This window comes from Rhinopithecus bieti, unplaced genomic scaffold, assembly GCF_001698545.2.
Source record: "Rhinopithecus bieti isolate Rb0 unplaced genomic scaffold, ASM169854v2 scaffold_9581, whole genome shotgun sequence".
Lineage (NCBI taxonomy): Eukaryota > Metazoa > Chordata > Mammalia > Primates > Cercopithecidae > Rhinopithecus > Rhinopithecus bieti.
In genome coordinates, this window is record NW_016806413.1 from 4,103,326 (window position 1) to 4,121,161 (window position 17,836).

Below are 17,836 nucleotides of genomic sequence, written 5' to 3' on the forward strand. Positions count from 1 at the left end.
CCTGCTTCTTGTTCATGCCTGTCAAGCCTGGAAGAGTGAGGGATTGACGTGGGCAAACCTTGAGCAACAGATACTGGGAGCCAGTGGTTAATGCTTTCCTTCTCTGTCCCTCAGGAGGACAATTCTGGGCATGTTCTGCCAGCCTTGCAGAGGGTCCCACTGAATTGAGTCCTGTTGCCCCAGTAGTGGCCAGTGCTCACCTTTTTCATCAGACAGGGTCTTGGTCTGTCACCAGACTGGGGTGCGGTGGCATTATCATGGCTCCCTACAGCCTCAACTTCCTGGGCTCAAGTGTTCCTCTCACTGCAGCCTCCCAAGTAGCTAGGACTACAGGCGTGCACCACCACACCCGGCTAATTTTTTATTTTTTAATGTTTTTGCAGAGATGGGGTCTCACCGTGTTGCCCGGGCTGGTAACTCACCTTTATATTGGCTTTCCTTACTTCCCTGTTTCACTCTTCTGTTTCCTGGTCATAGGCCCTTGTCTCAGGCTCTGCTTTCTGGGGACTTGGGCTACAATGCCACCTGAGCTGCTGTGCTAGAAATTATCTATGGCATTCAGCCTCTTCTCTAGCCCCTTCCATGTTCCCCTGCTTTGTTGGGGTTGGAAGGCTCAAGGCTCCCTTTCCAGAATTCCCTCACTGCTCGGAATTTGATGCAGCGTAGGCTCTGCCAGAGGGAAGCACCACCAAGGCAGCTGGGAAGCAGAGAGAAGTAAAGGCCATGTTCCCTGCAGCGTGGTGGTTGATGGGTGGGCTATGGCAGACCTGAGTTTTCTACAGCAACAGGACACTATGTTCCTTCTGCTTTCTTGTCACTAGCTTTAATGAATGTGCAACTGAGATATTGGCAGTAATGTTCGGCAAGGTGGCAGCTGCAATGGTGTGACCATGGATAGATGTGCACCCAGACTTCCAGCCCTCCAAGCCTTCCTATATTTAATTCCCTACACTCAATCTCTTTCTGTATAAAACATGCAGAATGTTTTCTGTCTCTTACACTGAAGCATGACTGATTTGGATCTTTCACCTCCCCCATATACTGCACCACCAGGCTCAGGTGGAGGAATATGAAAGATCACACATTTATCCCAAGAAACATCCAAAAAGAGACTGAGAATCAGACTCTGTTGGTTACCTACTCAGTAGCCATCCCCATTTATTTCTCAGCAGATCAGCTTCCCTTATAGAACCCTCACCAATCTTTGCAGCTGTGGTTTGGGTGTGTGACCTAATCCTGGCCTGAAGAGAGTGTGCGAAAGGTGGGTCCTGGGGTAGATGATCGTCCCTGATAAAAGGAGACTTATAGAGGAAATTCTCCTCTCTGCCGGTGGATGGGGTTCTTTGGGAACATGATGCTTGGGCAGCGATAGCCATCGTGCAGTCATGAGGGGATAAGTCTGAGGATGAAAGTCCACATACTGAGATGGAAGAGTGGACAGACAGAAAATACCTAGATCTGCGGCGACATTGCTGAGCCACTGAATTTGCTCTGGAGCTGCCTCCTTCTAGTAGACATCACCCTGACAGGATCCTTTCCCTCTGAGCCACATAAAGATCAGTCTGGAGCTCTCCAGAGTTTCTTCCATGCTGACATCCCGGGACACGGGGATGCTGGGAACCCAGGAGCTGGGCTGGGATTAGAGTGAGGCAAGCAAGGTACTTGCTTCAGGTGCAAAATTGAAAGTGATGGCAAAAAAACCTCAGTGATCAAGATAATATTTTAATCTAGTATTTTTTAAATATAATAATGCAAAACATAATAATGAGCAAAATATCAAGATTTTAAATAAAGAGTCAGCGTCACCATTAGGCCTGCTCTTCAAGTGTTTCCACACAGGGCACCCCAAATGGTCTCAGCTATGATGATGTGTATAATGGAAGAGGCAGGGCTCTGGGGTTTAGAGAACCGGGTTCAAGGCCAGGCTCTATCAGTGACTTTCCTGGTGACTCAAGCATGTCCTTTCCCTTCTATGGCCTTTGGTTACCCCGTCTGTCCTGTGTAGAGTCTGGGGCATTGCCAGGGTGGCCTTCTGACCTATCTTCCTCATCCCCATAGCCTGTTGGGGTTACTGTCCCTCTTCCTAGGAGGCTATGTCTCCAGGGTCACTGGCTCCTGCCTATTAATATCTTGGCCATCCCTGGCCTGATTGGGGTGTTTAATGACTGCCAGCTGTGGCTCCGGCCCCCTCCCCCGGGAGAGATAAGAGCAGTTCCTGTTCCCACATTGGGGGAGGCTGGGTCATTGTTCATTAAAATAGGCCCTGGGCGAGTGGTGAGAATGGAGGGGCTGATTCTAACTCTTCACCCCACCCCTGCCAGCAGAGCAGATGGGGGTCCCTGGGGATATATACTCCCCCCACACCCCTCCCCAAGGGGGCTGCCCTGCGTCCCCACCTGCCACCTGAGCTCTGTTTCACTTTAGGTCCTGATTCCAATAGCCTTGGAGCTTCTTCCCAGATGTCCTGCAGACATTACATTCAGCATGTCCCAAACCAGGTCATCATTTCCCCGGCCCTCCTCCTCCTCACCTGGATGGGGAACTGACAGCTTTTCCCAGCTTGCCCCTTGGGCTCTTCTCAGTAGCCAGAGTGGCCTGCCCCAAACCCTCCATCATCCCCTCAGCCTCACTTAGGAAACCTCCACTGTGCTCCTGCTGGAAAGGACCCCTATGCCTGCCCTCTAGGATTCAGGTATCCCTGGCACCCATCATGTTCCCTTGGGACCCAGAGACCCGTACCTAGCCCTCAGAGACCACCTCGATGTTGCCTCACCTGAGACACTGTCCCCTATCCATCCTGCTGGCAAACTGGCCACCCTCCTTGGGCAGCCTGTGCCCTGGAGTGGCAGGAATCACCCAGATGGTGGCCTCTGCTGTGGAGGGGATGGTGGCTCTCTGCATGGAGATGGTGGGGTGCTCCTTGTCCTTGTCTTTCCAAGAGGTACCCACATGAGTCAACTGGGCTTTGCTCTCAGGGACTGGGCTTAGGGCTCAGTCAGTGGCTAGGGTCCAGCCTGTGGCCAGTCAGAGGTGGGGCTCTACCAGGGGTTACAGCTGGGTCTGCGGCAGGGTTTGTGTGCAGCAGAGGTCAGTGGCCTGGGTCTAAGGGCCAGGCCCTGGGTCACCTTAATTTCAGACTAAAGCTTGAGAATCAGTCCTGTGGCCTCACCGCCTCACTGCCTCCTCCCTCTTGTATCTCACTCTGCGTGGCACTCAGGAGAGAGGCCCTCCCTCTGGGTCACCTGGCCTCCTAGGAATGGGCCTCCACCCAGGTGTTTGGGCACTAAGCCTAACCTTAGTGAAGTCCTTAAAGCATCCACCAGGGGGCGATAGAGATGAGTTGGCCTGGCCCGACAGGTACCTGGCCAGGGACCTGGGAGCGGGCGGGGCAGGGGGAGAAGCAGGGGACCAGGAAAAGTCCTGCTTGTGGCCAACCCCATTACTCCACGGTTGTTCCGGCCTGGGAGACTGTGTTTCGGCTGTTCACCATACTTAAGTGCTCATCACTAAGCTTTGCCCTTCCCAATAGCCTCTCTGAGCAGGGCCCCACCTACGTCCTCCCTTTTGTTGCCCACATCTTGGCTCTCTGCTTCATTCACTCTCCACCCTCTTGGCTGACAACTGGTCCCCTACCCAGGCTGTCTGCCTTACCCCAAAGCCATGACACACAAATACGGGGGATATCAGGGACTGTGGTGGTTGGGACAGGTACAGTGTGGTGTGGGGGCCCCTCTCAGCCTTCACACAGTGCAGGCAGTCTATAGGGTCCTAACCTGGAAGGCAAGGTGCTGCCCTTTCCTCTGCATTTCTGTCCCCCCTCTCCCTTCTCCTTTCTTCTACCGGCCTGAGTTCATCTCTCAAGGAGTCCTGCCAGGTCTCTGACCTTGTTTTCTGCACAGCCTCCATCCGCTGTGTATGCCTCAGCCCCCAACTGCTTGGGGCTCCTCCCACCAGCTGCTGTCCTCCCTCTGAGCCCAAGGGGGCAGAGTGGGTGGCAGAAGGCTCTGGGCAGCCCCTCCTCATTAGCCACCTGTGCCTTAGCCAGGGGCTAAGCAAAGTCATCTAGAACCCTCCCTATTGTGCAGGTGGATTGAGAGATTCATACTCAGGAGACCTGCCCATGATCTCTGAGAAAGTCTGAAGCAGAATTGGGATTAAATGACAAGGGCTGGGTCTTCTGGACCTTATTGAGAAGTATGGGGTGGACAAGGTCTCTGGAAGCAGTTCAGAGAGGCACCAAGTAGGGAGTGGGAGGAGGGAATCCAGAGAGACAGAGAGAGACAGAGAGAGAGAGAGAGAGACACAGAGAGAGAGAGACATGCCCCAGTTGGGTGAGGGGAACATGGACAGGTTGTCCCCTATCTCTCAACTCCTATGCCTTGGAGTGGCTGGAATGCAAGATGCTCAGGGTCAGCAGCCTGGGTGCAGTGGCTCACACCTGTAATTCCAGCACTTTGGGAGGCTGACGTGGGCGCATCACCTGAGGTCCGGAGTTCAAGACCAGCCTGGCCAACATGGCAAAACCTCGTCTCTACTAAAAATACAAAAATGAGCCAGGTGTGATGGTGTAGTCCCAGCTACTCAGGAGGCTGAGGCAGGAGAATTGCTTGAACTGGAGAGGTGGAGGTCGCAATGAGCCAAGATTACACCACTGCACTCCAGCCTGGGCGACAGAGTGAGACTCCATCTCAAAAAAAAAAAAAAAAAAAAAAAAAAAAAAAAAAAAAAGAAGAAGAAGATGCTCAGGGAAGAATGGAACAAGTTCTAGATGTCCCAGCTCAGCTTTCTACCACCAGTACCTCATAGGTGGTCACCACTGCTGGTCTGGGCAGGGGTGGGGGCTACTGAGAATGTTCTCTCTAGCAGTCCTGGGGATACCTGAGGTCAAGGTTAGGGACAATGCCTCCTTCTCAGTCTTATGACTGACCATGCACAGGGCAGGGCATGGAGTGTGAATCTAGATGGAGAGACCGTGCCACTCCTGGATATGCTGGGCAACTGATCAAAGAGCATTTCCCTGGAGGTGCCTCTGCCCATGGCTCACAGTCACTTCTATTCCGACCTGAACACCCCTGACTCTGGCCTCTGAGGATGCTGGTTGGAACTGTCATTGATGATGGGTCCTGGGATGGTACTGGGTCAGACAAGGCATTGAAGAAGCTGGGCAGGCAGATCTGAGCCTTCACCAGCCCATTCTGACCACATTTTACCAGCTTGACATCCCTCTCCTGCTCCTCTAGCAAGTTTGCAGGAGGTGGGACCCAAGGAGGTCAGCATGGGCAACGGCTTTGGAGACATCTCTTGCTGACTGATGTTATTTGCCATACTGCCTCTGTGTCTAAACCTTTTTATTAGTGGCATATTGTCTCTGCTCACTTGACTTGTGTTGATGACATTTGTTTTGTCCACTACCTAGCTCCTCTTGGCTGAGCCCTGGGTAATCGCAACATGGTCATCCTAGACCCTTGTTTGCAGGAATGACTGCGGCCTGTGAAACACTCACACTCAACAATTTCTGGGACTCTGGGCAGCTCTGCCAGCTGCTTTGTATGATCTGAGATTATAATGGTCTTTTTTTGCTGGATTTAAGGAGTGGGGGGCCACAATGGGGACCTGGTCTTACTTCATCACACGCAGAGGAGAGAGGATACCACTCAAAAAGATGGGAGCTGAAGGCCCTTAGAACTGTGAATGCCTCATATGAAAATATGGATTTCTGTCAAAAGCCAAAAGAGTGGAGGCATCTGGTTTCAGTAATGTATTAGATCACCCATCCTTTGGGTGGGGGAATATGGCTCCAAGTTGGAAGCTGGTCCCATTTTAGGCCATATGAGAACATCAACCACCAGGGGAACCAAGCCAGACCAAGCCAACATTTATTGTTGCACAAGCCTGTTGCAGTCCTGAGGGGATCTTCTGAGGGAGGTGTGGGTAGGAAACCGAGTGGCCACCAGGGTGAAGGGCAGACAGAGGAGGCTGTGACCAGCAGGCTCCTGTCCAGATGATACGTGGGCTGGAGGCCTCCTCAGCCACACTCCAGGGAGGGCGGGGTGGGAAGGGAGATTTAGGGATAATGGTATTAATAACGTAAGTGGTAAACAAATAACCAAGAGGATCCGGCTGGTTACAATACACAAAAGTTAGCAGTAAGAGTCTGTGCTTCCACTTTCCTATCAGCCAGATCTGAGTTCAAATCCTGTATGTGTAGCAGGGTGAGGTATTTGCTCTCTGTCAGAGCCCATGGGTGCACATCTCCAAGCCTAGTTACAACAGTTGGCACATAGGTTGGTGGACAAGGAGGGCAGCTCTTGATTCCTGTTGCTTCCACAGCACAGAGGGATGGGTATGGCTGGTGTGACAGATCCCACTTGACAGATGAAGCCACTGAGACTTGCAGAGCAGGTAGGCTTAGTCTGAGACCTCGCATTCGCTGGTGGCTGCCTCCTCATTTCCCAGAGGCTTCAGAGTCCCTCAGTCCTTGGGTTGCATCGTCCTCCCACCAGACTGACCCTGGGGCCACTCCACTTCGGTAGGGAACCACTAAGACAACTGTGGTCCCCAAACGAAAACTCCAGAATAACCCACTTTGAGGAGCTGATAGTTAAGCGTAAGAGAGAATGGGGGTAGTGAGCTGCATCTTTAGTGAAATGCCTGAATGGTAATGCTTAACCCAAAGGAACTTGACAGCAATGGTGAAATTTCAGGCACTGCCGTGGTGTTGGTGCTGGTGACCTTCCGGGGCAGAACCTTTCTGCCCTCAGATCACACCGGCGTTGTTTGAGGATCACAGGTTGCTTTCCTTCGATTGGGCAGAAGAGCTAGCAGGGGGCGAAGTCAGGATGAAAGTATGTAGACTTTTTGCCCTTGATTGGCGCAGGGGGCTTTTGGAGGAGTCTGATGACTGAGTTCCACCTGCAATCTTCCAGGAGAGGCGCTCCCATCTCTCTTACTTGCCAGAAACGCTCCAGGCAGGCGCTAGGGCTGCGTGCTCTAGGAGTGTCCGGACCAGAGACCAGGGGGCCGGGGGGCAGCCTCCGAGCCCGGGGCCGGGGCTGGCCGCGCCCGGGCAGGCCTCTGTCCCCGGCGTCTGCCGGGGTGAGTGGGAAGGGGTGGGAGGGGCCGCCTTGGGCCCCTGGGATACTGGTGGTCAGACCAGGGAGACTTCGGCTTGGAAGCTGGAGGAGCGGCGAGCACCGGGGCTGACGCGGGTCAGCATGGAGACCTGCGTGCTGCACGTGGCGCTGTTGCTGCCTCCCGACGGGTGCCGGTATTTGGGGTTCCAGCCCAGGACGCCCTGCAGGTGCCAGCGACGCCATTTCCGCCTCAGCTCCGCCTGCACCTAAGAGAGGGGAAGGTGGTCAGGTCCGCTGCTGTGGAGCCTCTTCCACTGCTGATTGGGCTGCCCTGGACTTAGGGTTCTGAACTAGCCAGTCTTATCCTCTTCAGGAAATCAAAATGGAGAGACCCCGATGCTGCCTTGGGCGGTGCACACTTGGGACTGGGTTGAGGCCAGGTTCAAAATGAGGCCTTGGAATGGTAGGAGGTGAGAGGCAGAGAGGATCCGAGAATACAGTCCAGGGAGAGAGAGGGATATGCTGCCTAGGGGTGCCTGTACCCCAATTCTTCCCATGCTGGGTCTCCAGCTCACTTGAGTGGGTTTTTGTGTATAGTAACCAGAGCTCCACAGCAACTCAACCTTCATTGGAAGCCTTACCCCTCCCCAATCATTGCACACAGCCACTTAACTAGGTGTTTCTCAAACTCTGTTGTGCACAGGAATCCCCCTGGGGTTTAGTAAAAACCTGTCTGTTTGTTTTTTTAAATAATTATTAAAATGCAGATTCTAAGCTAGCAGGTCTGGGGTGGTCCCAGAGATGTGCATTTTTAACAAGGGCCTAGGTGACACCAGTGCTACTAGTTTGAGGACCATACTTGTAGTAGCAAGGTTTAACCCGTCCTTGCTCTGCACATATCCCACCAGTGTTTCTGGACCCTGGTCCTGGGAGTTCCATTGCCTGAGCACCAAGGACTGGGAGGGGCTTACCTCACCATTGAGGAAGCAGTAGAGGATAGCCACCACAAAACCCTGAGAAGGAAGAGTGCAGGAGAGGTGAGGTAGACAGACAGGAAGCCCCCAGCCCTGCCCCTCCCCTGGCTCCAGCCCCTGTGTTCCCCTGGTTAAGGAAAGAGCTAAGCACAAAGTAGGTGCTTATCTAATACTTACTACAGTAAAAAGATTGGAATCCAGTGGCAAGGGCCAAGACTCCAGGTTGAATTCCCTTAAAAGCCAGGGAAGAATACAGCCTTAAGTCAACAGCCCATACCTGGAAAGACCCCACGACGAGCTCAAAGACCATCTTCACTTCAGGCTTAAAATTGTCAGGAAAGAAGGCGAACATGATGTAGTGCACTCCAAACAGGGGGATCAGCAGGAGTGTGGACCTGGCCAGCCTCCTGGAGACAGGGGAGGGACAGGCCATGGGTCTATGTGTCCACACATGTGGATTTGATAGGGCATGGCATGGGGGCAGCTGGAGGCACAAAAGATGGAGACAATGACCAGGATGTGTGAGGATGGACTGTAGGTTCCTCTAAATATTATGCCTTTCTCTGTTCCTGTTCCACAGCTGCAGTGCCTCTGCCCTTCTGCCCCCAGCACTCCTGGCCTGGAGGGAAGCATGAGAGAGAAAGAAACCCCCTCTATTTTCACCCTTCTGGAGGAGAGAGGGTAAGAAGTAAAGGAGAGTCCAGTGAGAATGATGCTAACAGAGACATGTTAGCTGAAATCCACTATTGGGAGTTCTGTTGCCTGGGCCCCCTGGTCTGGGAGAGGCTTACCTCATCATTGCAGTAGAGGATGCTCTCAGCCATCAAGAGCAGTAGAAAATCTCTTAGGCAACAAGAGATTCTGGTTCTTCCTCTCCTGGTCTCAGTTTTTCCAGTTTGTATAACGCAGTAAGTGTATGCTTGACATAGTCAAATTATAGAAACAGGGGCTCACTATGAACTTGGAAGTGTTTTGGGTACTATGAAGCACAGTGCATCCATGAGAGACCATGAGAGAAGACGTACTAGGAAGCAAGTCTTTCTAACTGGGGTGCTGACCACATAAGCCCAGGGCCACTTGGGAGGGTGATGGGGACCCAAGTTCATGCTTGATCACCAGGGACAACCCAGCATTAATCAGTATCACCCTCTGTCTGTGTTTTTTCTGCTGTGTCTGCTTCTCCAGAAGTTGCCAGCTTCTCTGGGATTGCATATACTCCCAGCATGCTCTGAAGGACCAGATTCTCCTTCACAGCCTTGTATGGTCAGTAGGGTCAGTATTCATTCTAAATGCTCACCCCCCTCCCATGGTCCAGGGCTCTTCCTGGTTCAGGCCTCCCAGCCACCTGACCTCATAGCTGATTCAGGCAGTGTGAGCCCATAGATCCCTGGCTAGGAGAGGTGGGATGTGGATAGGGAGGGTCTCTGACTCTGTCTCTCCTGTCTTAGCAGTCAGTCCAAGGAAGCCTAGTCCAAAGCCTGAGGTCCCACAGCAAGCTGGGGGCAGAGGAGCTGGCTTGCCCATCCCACCCCTTCCTGGACCTGGTTCTTAGCGATGCCAAGATCCTGAGCACTGCCCACGCCTCTTCGGCTGCAAAACTCTCCCACGCACCCGAGGCTAACAGATGGAGGCTTTCTTTAAATCAAAGGCTTATGGGGAGGTGGAGAGTGGGAGCTGACAGCCTCTCCTTGAGGAGCTTCATCTCCGACTGCCCCCACCCCTTCTGCCTGCTGACAACTGTTTCCTTTCTGTCTCACCACACAGACCTGGCCTTGACCATGGCCAGCTCTGCTTGCCTCAGATTCAGGCCCTTTTGTACCATTGTAAGTTGGGGGAAATAAGGTCCCATCGGCAAAGGAGAGGATGAGGGTGCACAGGCTCAATGTGCTGCCCCTTAGATTGCAGACCCCCACTGAGCCTTTCCTTCTCAGACAGGAAGGGAAGCTCCGCCCACACACCTGGCAGGAGAGAATGCGGTCACACCAGGAATGTGAGTCTTAGTCTCATCAGGGAGAATCACAGGATTCCAGAATAGAATCCTAAATCCAGCAGCATGTGACATTCTAGCCAGGAATCTTAGAACCACGGCACAGACTCTTCAAAGAGAAGGCAGGCCGAGAAGAATCCCAGGGCTGGAAGGCCTTGTGGGACGTCCCGGGTTTGTCTTGTGTGAGTAGCACTGATACTCAATCTCCTACTCCCATCTGTGGGCATGCAGACCCTACCTGCCTTCCCACAGCCTTGCTTTTCACATGTTTCATGTTTCTTTAGCTCTGTCTTCAAGCCTTGTTGCTCCCTCAAAAAACCTGCCTCTTCCTCCAGTGTTCCTAAGCAGGGGGAACAGTATTGACACCTTTCCAAGCCCTGGTTCGTGGACACTGTGCCCCCTTCTCCCTGCCCATGGTGACATGCTCCAAAACCCTCGAGGAGAAGGGAGTGTATGTCAGTTTCCTCTCTGTAAAATAAGGATAATTTTACAGGGCACTGTGTGGATGAAATGACATGATGCATGGAAATCCCTTAGCATGTGCCTGGCATGTAAACTGCAGGAGTCATCATTATTACTGAGGAATACTGAGTCCTGAACATGGCTGTCTCATTGGCAGACTGGGGTCTCCCCGAGGGCATGCATCTACTATGTGTTGATTGCACCCCTTTTCCATGCAAGGCACATGCCAGGGACTGGGCACATGGTATGAACAAGACATCGGTGTCCTCTTGAGCTCCCTGGATTGGCAGCAGATGCATACCTGGGAAGGATGCTAGGTGAGTGTGGGCAGGAGATGCATGTGTGGGGCTCTGAGTGCAGCCTGGTGAGAGTGGGGCTGGAGCAGGGGACGGTGGTGGGCTGAGCCAGGCCATGGTGGAGTGGGCAAGAACAATATGGCTCTTTGGTGACTCTGGATGTTTGGGGTGGGAGGACTTCAAGGAGATGCGGGATGATTTGAGGACTGGGGATGGAGGTTCTGGGGGCTGAGGCACTAGGCCCACACTCACGAGTATGGACTGCTGTCACTCTTCCTGATATCTGGGGGCCGCAGTTTCTGAAGCAGGATTCGGATGATGCAAATAAACAGGATGAAGTTCACCTAGTGGGTGAGGACCCAAGTTTGGGCAGTCAGAGTGGGAAGGCTGAGGTGTCCAGGCCCCTCGGCTGCTGGCCTGTCTTCTTTCCCAGGGTCTTGCTGCCCCTCTCTCTATCTTACCTCTCCTCTGGCGCTTCCCCTTTGGGCAGGCCATCCAGGAACTCTACCTCCTTCACATCCCTAAGGACTGTGCTCCCAATCCGCTTACACTCAAGGAAGAACTGGTGGGACGGGGGTGGGGATGATCCTGCATTGGGCATTAGGAAGCTACGTTTCAGTTCTGACCTAGATACTAATTTCCTCTGTGACCTTGGGCTAAGTTGCCTGCCCTTTGGGCCTATTTTCCCATCTCCAGGTGGTGGGAGGGTATCTTACCAAGATGGAGGTGAGGATGGGGCCCTTTATGATCCACCACAGTGAGGAGTTGATGGTGTCCCAGCACCTGAGCAGAGTGTGGGGAGGAATGAGAGGAATGAGAGGGTCTGTCCTCTCAGAGAGAGAGTCAGCAGCACCTCCCCCAGTTGTCCTCAGCTCTGCTCCTGAGCCCTTTAGCGACCCCGGGCCCAGAGTCTGTTGCTCCCCAGGTCCTCCTCCAGCCTCCCCTCTGGCCTGAGAGCTGTGGTTTTTGTCCACTCACCAAGGCCACATGGCATTATCATCCCACCCAGGGGCCTGCCCAAGTGATGGCGGCTGGGGGAATGTGTGGGGCAGCAGCTCACCCATAATCCTCAAAATGGATCCTGGCGATAGTCCACACTATGGTGAATGTGCTGGGTACCCCTGTCAGGCCCAGGGAGAGTGATAGAGCAGAGAGGGCACAGGAAGCAGGGGTAGAGGGCATGAAGGAGAGATTTCGGAGAAAAGCAGAGAGAGGGAGGGAGAGAGAAAAGGGTGGGTTGTCAGGCTGTTGTCTTTGGTTGCATAGGTTGTTCACCGCGGAGGGATTCTCCACTGAGGGGGTGAAGCTGTATGCCTGAAGGGCTCTGTCTACCTAGATGGACATTCTCTTTCCAATTGTGACAGAGGCCCTCTATAGATTAGCAGTGGCCCTGTGTATTTCAGGGGCTAAAGGGAAATGGAAAGATGTTCACAAAATCTGTCCCACAGGTCAGCCCTAGGTGCAGCTGCAGCCTGAGGGACTTGTCCTGGGCTCAGACATTTTGAGGACTTTCTTGACACTTGGCTGATATTCTTGCAGGCAGGACCTGCAGCTAAGCAAGACGTAGGACTGCAAGCCAGCTTGGCACCCTTCCCCTAGGGAGTTTTCCAGGCCTTGCCCCCTCTGTCCCCAGCCTGGAAGCCCTCCCTGGTACCATACCCCAGCCGATGAGTATGTACCCCCAGAAGTACTTCCGCTCGGAGAAGAAGGAGACGGCAAGCAGGGTGTACAGATAGAGGCCCTCCACCAGCAGCCAGAAGAAATTGGCCATGATGCAATATTGGAAAAAGACCATGGCTGCCTTACAGCCCACCTGCAGGGGGAGGAGAAAAGACAAGGTTCACTGGGGCTGTCAAGGGTCCTTGACTGCCAACACCCATGTCTGGGGGGACAAACACAGTTGCAGTGCAGCCAGTTTAATTTCTTTGTTGTTTTGCATTATCACCTTAAAAATGTACTCATTGGTTTTCCCATTTTCCCTAATTTTAGATCCTCTGATACTTTGGGATAAACTGGTGATTTTAATTATCCATCCATCAATTCATCTATTCATCTTCCCATCTATATATCTACCCATAAGCTCATTCAATCATCCACCCACCTATCCACGTATCCATTTATTTACCTACTCACCCACTAGACATTCACTATCAACTCATCAATTTATCCATCTTTTATCCATGTATCCATCCATCATCTATCATCTTCCCATCTATCAATCCATCCACCTACTCACCTATCTCTCCGTTCATCTACCAACTCACTCAGTCATCTTCCCATCCATTCATCTCTGCACCCACCTATCAATCCACTCGTGCATCCACCCACCTATCTACCTACCTGCCCCTCTGCCCATCATCTGTCCAATCTTCCTTACTTTACCCATTTATCCTGCTGCCTACTTAGCCATCCACCAACCTGCCCATCCACACCCCCACCCCACCCACTCATTCATCTAATGCCAATTTGTATTGAAGGTAGCTGGAAGGTATGAGGGAGAACTCTTGCCTGAGTTTGCAAGAGTCTGCTGAGTGTGGTGGGGTGGAGGGCTGTGGACTGTGGAGTGGGGCCCAGATGGAAGTGTGGAGGGAGACTGGGACTGAGAAGAGGGTAGGAGATGAGGAAGTAGAAATGAAGAAGAAGAGAAGAGGGAGGGTTGGCCATTCCTCCTGGGGTTCAGAGGACCTAGTGGAAGAATGGTTTTCTCAGGCAGACGAGGACCATGAAGGAGTCAGGGAGACCCATGAGTAGGGCAATCACGGACCTCTGGGTGGCCCTCTTGGCATGACTGGAAGGTATTCTGGGCCTTCTGTCCCCTCCCAGAAAGTCCCCCATTTCAGATCAAGCCTAGATGTCTGTGAGCCAGGGCTTAAAGCCACCCTCCACCAGGAAACTGTCTGGCTTCCACTTCCTCCTGTACCCAGAACATTGGTTCCCACCCTTCCTTCCTGTACCCTTGGTTTGAGAGATCCTCAGAGAGAAGCCTCCCCTCCCCTAATGCCTGCACCACTCCCTTCGGTTGGAAAGTCCTTCCTCAGGTCTCACTTCAGTCCCTCCAGTTACAGGAGTTCTTGCCTTCCCATCTTCCCCCCATTTGCTTTTGGAGAATAACTCAGCTCTTTTTTTTTTTTTTTTTGAGATGGAGTCTTGCTCTGTCGCCCAGGCTGGAGTGCAATGACGTGATCTCGGCTCATTGCAATCTCGGCTAATTTTTTTGTATTTTTAGTAGAGACAGGGTTTCACCATGTTGGTCAGGCTGGTCTTGAACTCCTGACCTCGTGATCTGCCTGCCTCAGCCTCCAGAAGTGCTGGGATTACAGGCATGAGCCACCACGCCCGGCCATAGCTCAGCTCTTTACCAGGACAGTTATCTGTGCTTCCTTCTAGTCTTAGAAAAGCTTTGCAGTAATGAATCAGGAAGCCAGTCTCCGTAATTATCCTTAACATGTGCACAGGAGGCAGCAGGTTCCTCCTCAGGTCCTGTGGCTTGCACTGCTCATGTCTGACTTGGCTTCTGGGACAGAACCTCTGAGAAGCTCTGGGAATGGCCAAGGTGGGTCCCCTAGATTTTCTCTCCCCCTTGTTGAAATGCCTGAGATTTCAGTATGATCGTTTCACTCTTTGGGGAGAAGGTACTGCTGACCCCTGATATAATGCACTGCCTCTGGGGTTATGCATGAAGCAAGGAGATACTGACCACAAGGAATGAGTGGGGGCTGGGCTGGTCTCAAGCTCTCTGTCAAAGCTTGAGGTACTCAGAGAGGGTCCCTCAGAATCCCTTGGAGATGGCTCCCTTAGTGACTGGCAATGAATTCCTTAGATGCTCCCTTTACCTCTCTTCCTTAGGAAGGCCCAGAACCAGCTTGATGTCAGGATCAGAACAAAAGAGGAGGAATGCATATGTTTGGACCTACTCCAGATGGCACGGGGATGGGGGGAGTAGGAAAAATGGCATGGTGAACAGAGCCCTTGCTATGCAGGTGACAGAGGGCAGAGTTGGAAGGAATGGAAGTCCTTGCATGGATGGGGACACTGAGGCTGTAAGTTCCCCAAGGCCACATAGGAAGTTAGCAACAGGTGGTACAGGGGCTCTGGGCTGTGGCCATGAAGTGTCCCATTTCCCATCTGCTTTTCTCACTGGCGGGGGCAGGTCTGTGAGCTCCCAGATGGGTGAGCAACATCTTCTGTTGCCAGAGGGGAGTGTGATTTGAGGAGGCGCCAGGTGGGGTTGGGTGGGGGTTGGGCCATCCTTGGATTGAGGGGTGGGATGGGAGGGAAGAGGGAGGAGGGAGAGGGAGAAAGAGGGGAAGAAGAGGAGATTGCGGTGGCTAAAGATAAGGGCGAAACTGAGGGAGGTGGGCCAGGGCCAGGGTTCTCACCGAGCCCTCGGAGCACCGGTCTGACTCCCCGCTGTCGAAGAGGGCCAAGTCTTTGATGAAGACAGCAGCAGCTCTCAGGATGAAGGATATGAAGAGGTGCATGTGGATGTAGTTCCGCGTGCAGTGGAGCTTCCTGCGTGGGGTGGGCAGATCTGGGAGGCCAAAGGGGCCTTGGATCCCCACCCCAGTCAATGCTGTCCTATGCTCTGAGCAAGGGTGGGGCAGGGGAGCATGTGTTCTCCAGAGGGCAGGCCCTGCCTTGAAGGGGGTCCCATCCCGAACTACGAGCCCCACCCCCAGGTACCCCATCTTCCTGTGCAGCTGGGCTCCCAAGTGCCTCAGCCTCGTGTGTGACCCCAGAAAGCTCATTCCTGTGTGCAGACCCCACCCTCTGGTGCCCTGTCCCCAAGTGCAGGGCCATCCTAGGGGAGACTAGGTTGCAACACATGGAACAGCTCGGTCATCTGCCTTTCCCAAGGGAAGCTGGCCTGGCAGGAGCTGGGGACTGTGTGCTGCTGGGGGGCGACAGTGGAGGGGTCAGGGCATGCCTGCGCCACGCTGGGCTCCACTGTGGGAGGGACACTTGCCAGGTTTCCTTTGAGGCCTGTCACTTGGGCTGGGCCTCACCTGAACAGGCTCAGGATAGCTGTGGCGACCAGAAGGGTGGCGAGGGACAGGCCATAACCGATGGTGTAGCCGGTCTTCACAGAACCGTAGAACATGGTCTGCTGCTGTTGGAGGGACAGGGAGAGGCTCTTGGGTGGTGGGGTGGGAGGCTCATCTAGGGGGTATTGGCAGGGGTGGGGTGCCCTACACACTCTGCCTGCCCACCCCTGCCTCAGCAAATGAGCAGGCTGAGGTCTGGGGCTCCCAAGAGCAGCTGAGCAGAGCTCTTCAATCCCCTGACCCCTGGCGCCCTGGTTTCCACAGACAGGGCAGGACTGTGTCTTAGGGTGGGGTGGGGGTTGAATGTACTCCCTCTCTTTGCATCTTTACGAGGGACAAGTTGGTGAGGGAGAGAATGAAGACCTTGCACGTCCCTTTTGTTAATTTCATGTCTCCAGCCATGTGCCCGGGTTCCCTTCTGTGCCAGCTCTGAGCTGGGCACCCTAGGGGCCAGGTCTGCTTGCCCTTCAGACACCCCTTGAGGCCCTGTCTCTGTGCAGGGAGGAGAGGCATGCAGAGGTTGCAGGATGTCAAAGAAGACACTGGCACTAATGTCCCATTTTGGGCTCTTGGGAGTTGGGGTCGGTGGGATGAGGGCAGTCTAGCCTTTCTTGGGAAGGAGGGCAAAGCTAGACCCCGAGGGTGTCTTGCTTGGTCCCCTCTCCTGATGCCCTCCCCATGGACACAGGTGCAGTGCAGCACAACAGCCACTAGGCAAGTCCCTCCTTCCTCTCCGCCTCCCACGCCTGCCTGAGAAGAGTCAAGTGGTTAAGAGGGAATGAGGGCCTATGGCTCCAGTGGGCTTCAAAGGGCTCTGAAGAAATTGCTGCCCTTGGGGGTGGGTGGAGTGAAAGCCCGTCTGAGAAGGGCGCCTGAGGGTGGGGCAGATGTCATCGCAGACAGACACACATACATGCATTTGCACCCTAAAGCAGTGAGGGGCTCCTAGCTGAGGACTCCAGCCTCCCCATCAATGTCCTTACCAGGTTCCCCAGTCTTTACAGAGGCCACCTACATTTTAACTGCTCTGGGACAGATATCTGTCCTGGAACTGAGGACAACAGGCTCTGTCCCTGTTCCTGACTGGCTATTTGGTAGCCAAGGCTGGTTCCTTCCAGGAACCCCTCTGTTTCCTCTCTGGATGAGATGGGGTGTGGTGTCTGCATGCCCTGCCAACTCCCGGGCTGAAGTGAGACTCCCATGAGGCAGTGGGGCGGCCCAGCCTGGGGATGCTGCTTCAGCTTTCACTGCTCTGGGGGCCCCTCCTGTGGGAAAGCCTCCTTCCATACCCTGTCAGGGGGAGCCAAGGGTTGGGACCCCAGAAAGGCAGGCCCGGAGGAGGCTAGAGGAGGGCAGACTCCAGGAGTCCTGCTCCCACACAGACAGCAACTGCACCCCTTGGTGGGAGAGATCAAAGTCGCCTAGGTGGGCCCCGGAACTCTGCAGGTGGGGTGGTGGTGCTGTGAGGCCCACCTCGTCCAGACTCGCTGCCTTGTCATCCAAACCACAGGCAATGGGGTATGGGCCAGGCTCCAGGTGTGTCCAGCCTTCGTCGGTGCAGCTGCGGCTCACGTTGCGGCCTGGGTGGAGGGCAGGGGCAAGGACAAAGGCTGAGTCTGGGAGCACGGGGACCTGGCTGTCTCTGCTTGGAACAGGGCAGAGAATTCAGCCCTACTCCCACCAACCCTGGTGCTGTCAGGCTCCAGCTGCCCTGACCCAGTTACCCAGGGCACTGTGGGGGCACCCGGGGCAGGGAGAAGCCTCTTCAGGGCTCCTGCACCGATGACAAAATCAGAGCAGACATTCTTGGGCTCAGTCCTTTTGTTATGGTCTGAACCTGACCCCAAGTACAACATACACTCTGATCCTTGTCACAGACCCTGCCTGGATCCTTGTCACAGAATGATTCCTGACCCTTGCCGTGAGCAGAATGCTGACCCTTGTCACAAGGCCACGGCTAGGGGAGGGGGGCCCAGGCCTGCCCAGGCCTCCCCAGTCA

General features: G+C 53.9%; 1 protein-coding gene across 5 annotated transcripts in view; it reads right to left on the reverse strand.

Moving 5' to 3' along the window:
* Positions 1-5,858: 5,858 nt before the first annotated feature.
* The window catches only part of VIPR1 (vasoactive intestinal peptide receptor 1), a 35,170-nt gene continuing 23,192 nt past the window's right edge, over positions 5,859-17,836 (reverse strand). For 3 of the 5 annotated variants that reach the window (XM_017876367.1, XM_017876363.1, XM_017876366.1), the window contains exons 4-13: positions 17,311-17,417; positions 15,799-15,902; positions 15,172-15,304; positions 12,452-12,605; positions 11,853-11,913; positions 11,509-11,575; positions 11,045-11,136; positions 8,325-8,454; positions 8,045-8,086; positions 5,859-7,339 (exon numbers count right to left, since the gene is read on the reverse strand). In XM_017876367.1, the coding sequence (XP_017731856.1) occupies positions 7,148-7,339; positions 8,045-8,086; positions 8,325-8,454; positions 11,045-11,136; positions 11,509-11,575; positions 11,853-11,913; positions 12,452-12,605; positions 15,172-15,304; positions 15,799-15,902; positions 17,311-17,417 (1,082 nt within the window). In that variant the 3' untranslated portion in view covers positions 5,859-7,147. Of the gene's footprint in view, positions 7,340-8,044; positions 8,087-8,324; positions 8,532-11,044; positions 11,137-11,508; positions 11,576-11,852; positions 11,914-12,451; positions 12,606-15,171; positions 15,305-15,798; positions 15,903-17,310; positions 17,418-17,836 lie in introns of all 5 variants that reach the window. The other 2 variants (XR_001886420.1, XM_017876364.1) reach the window with 2 other exon arrangements.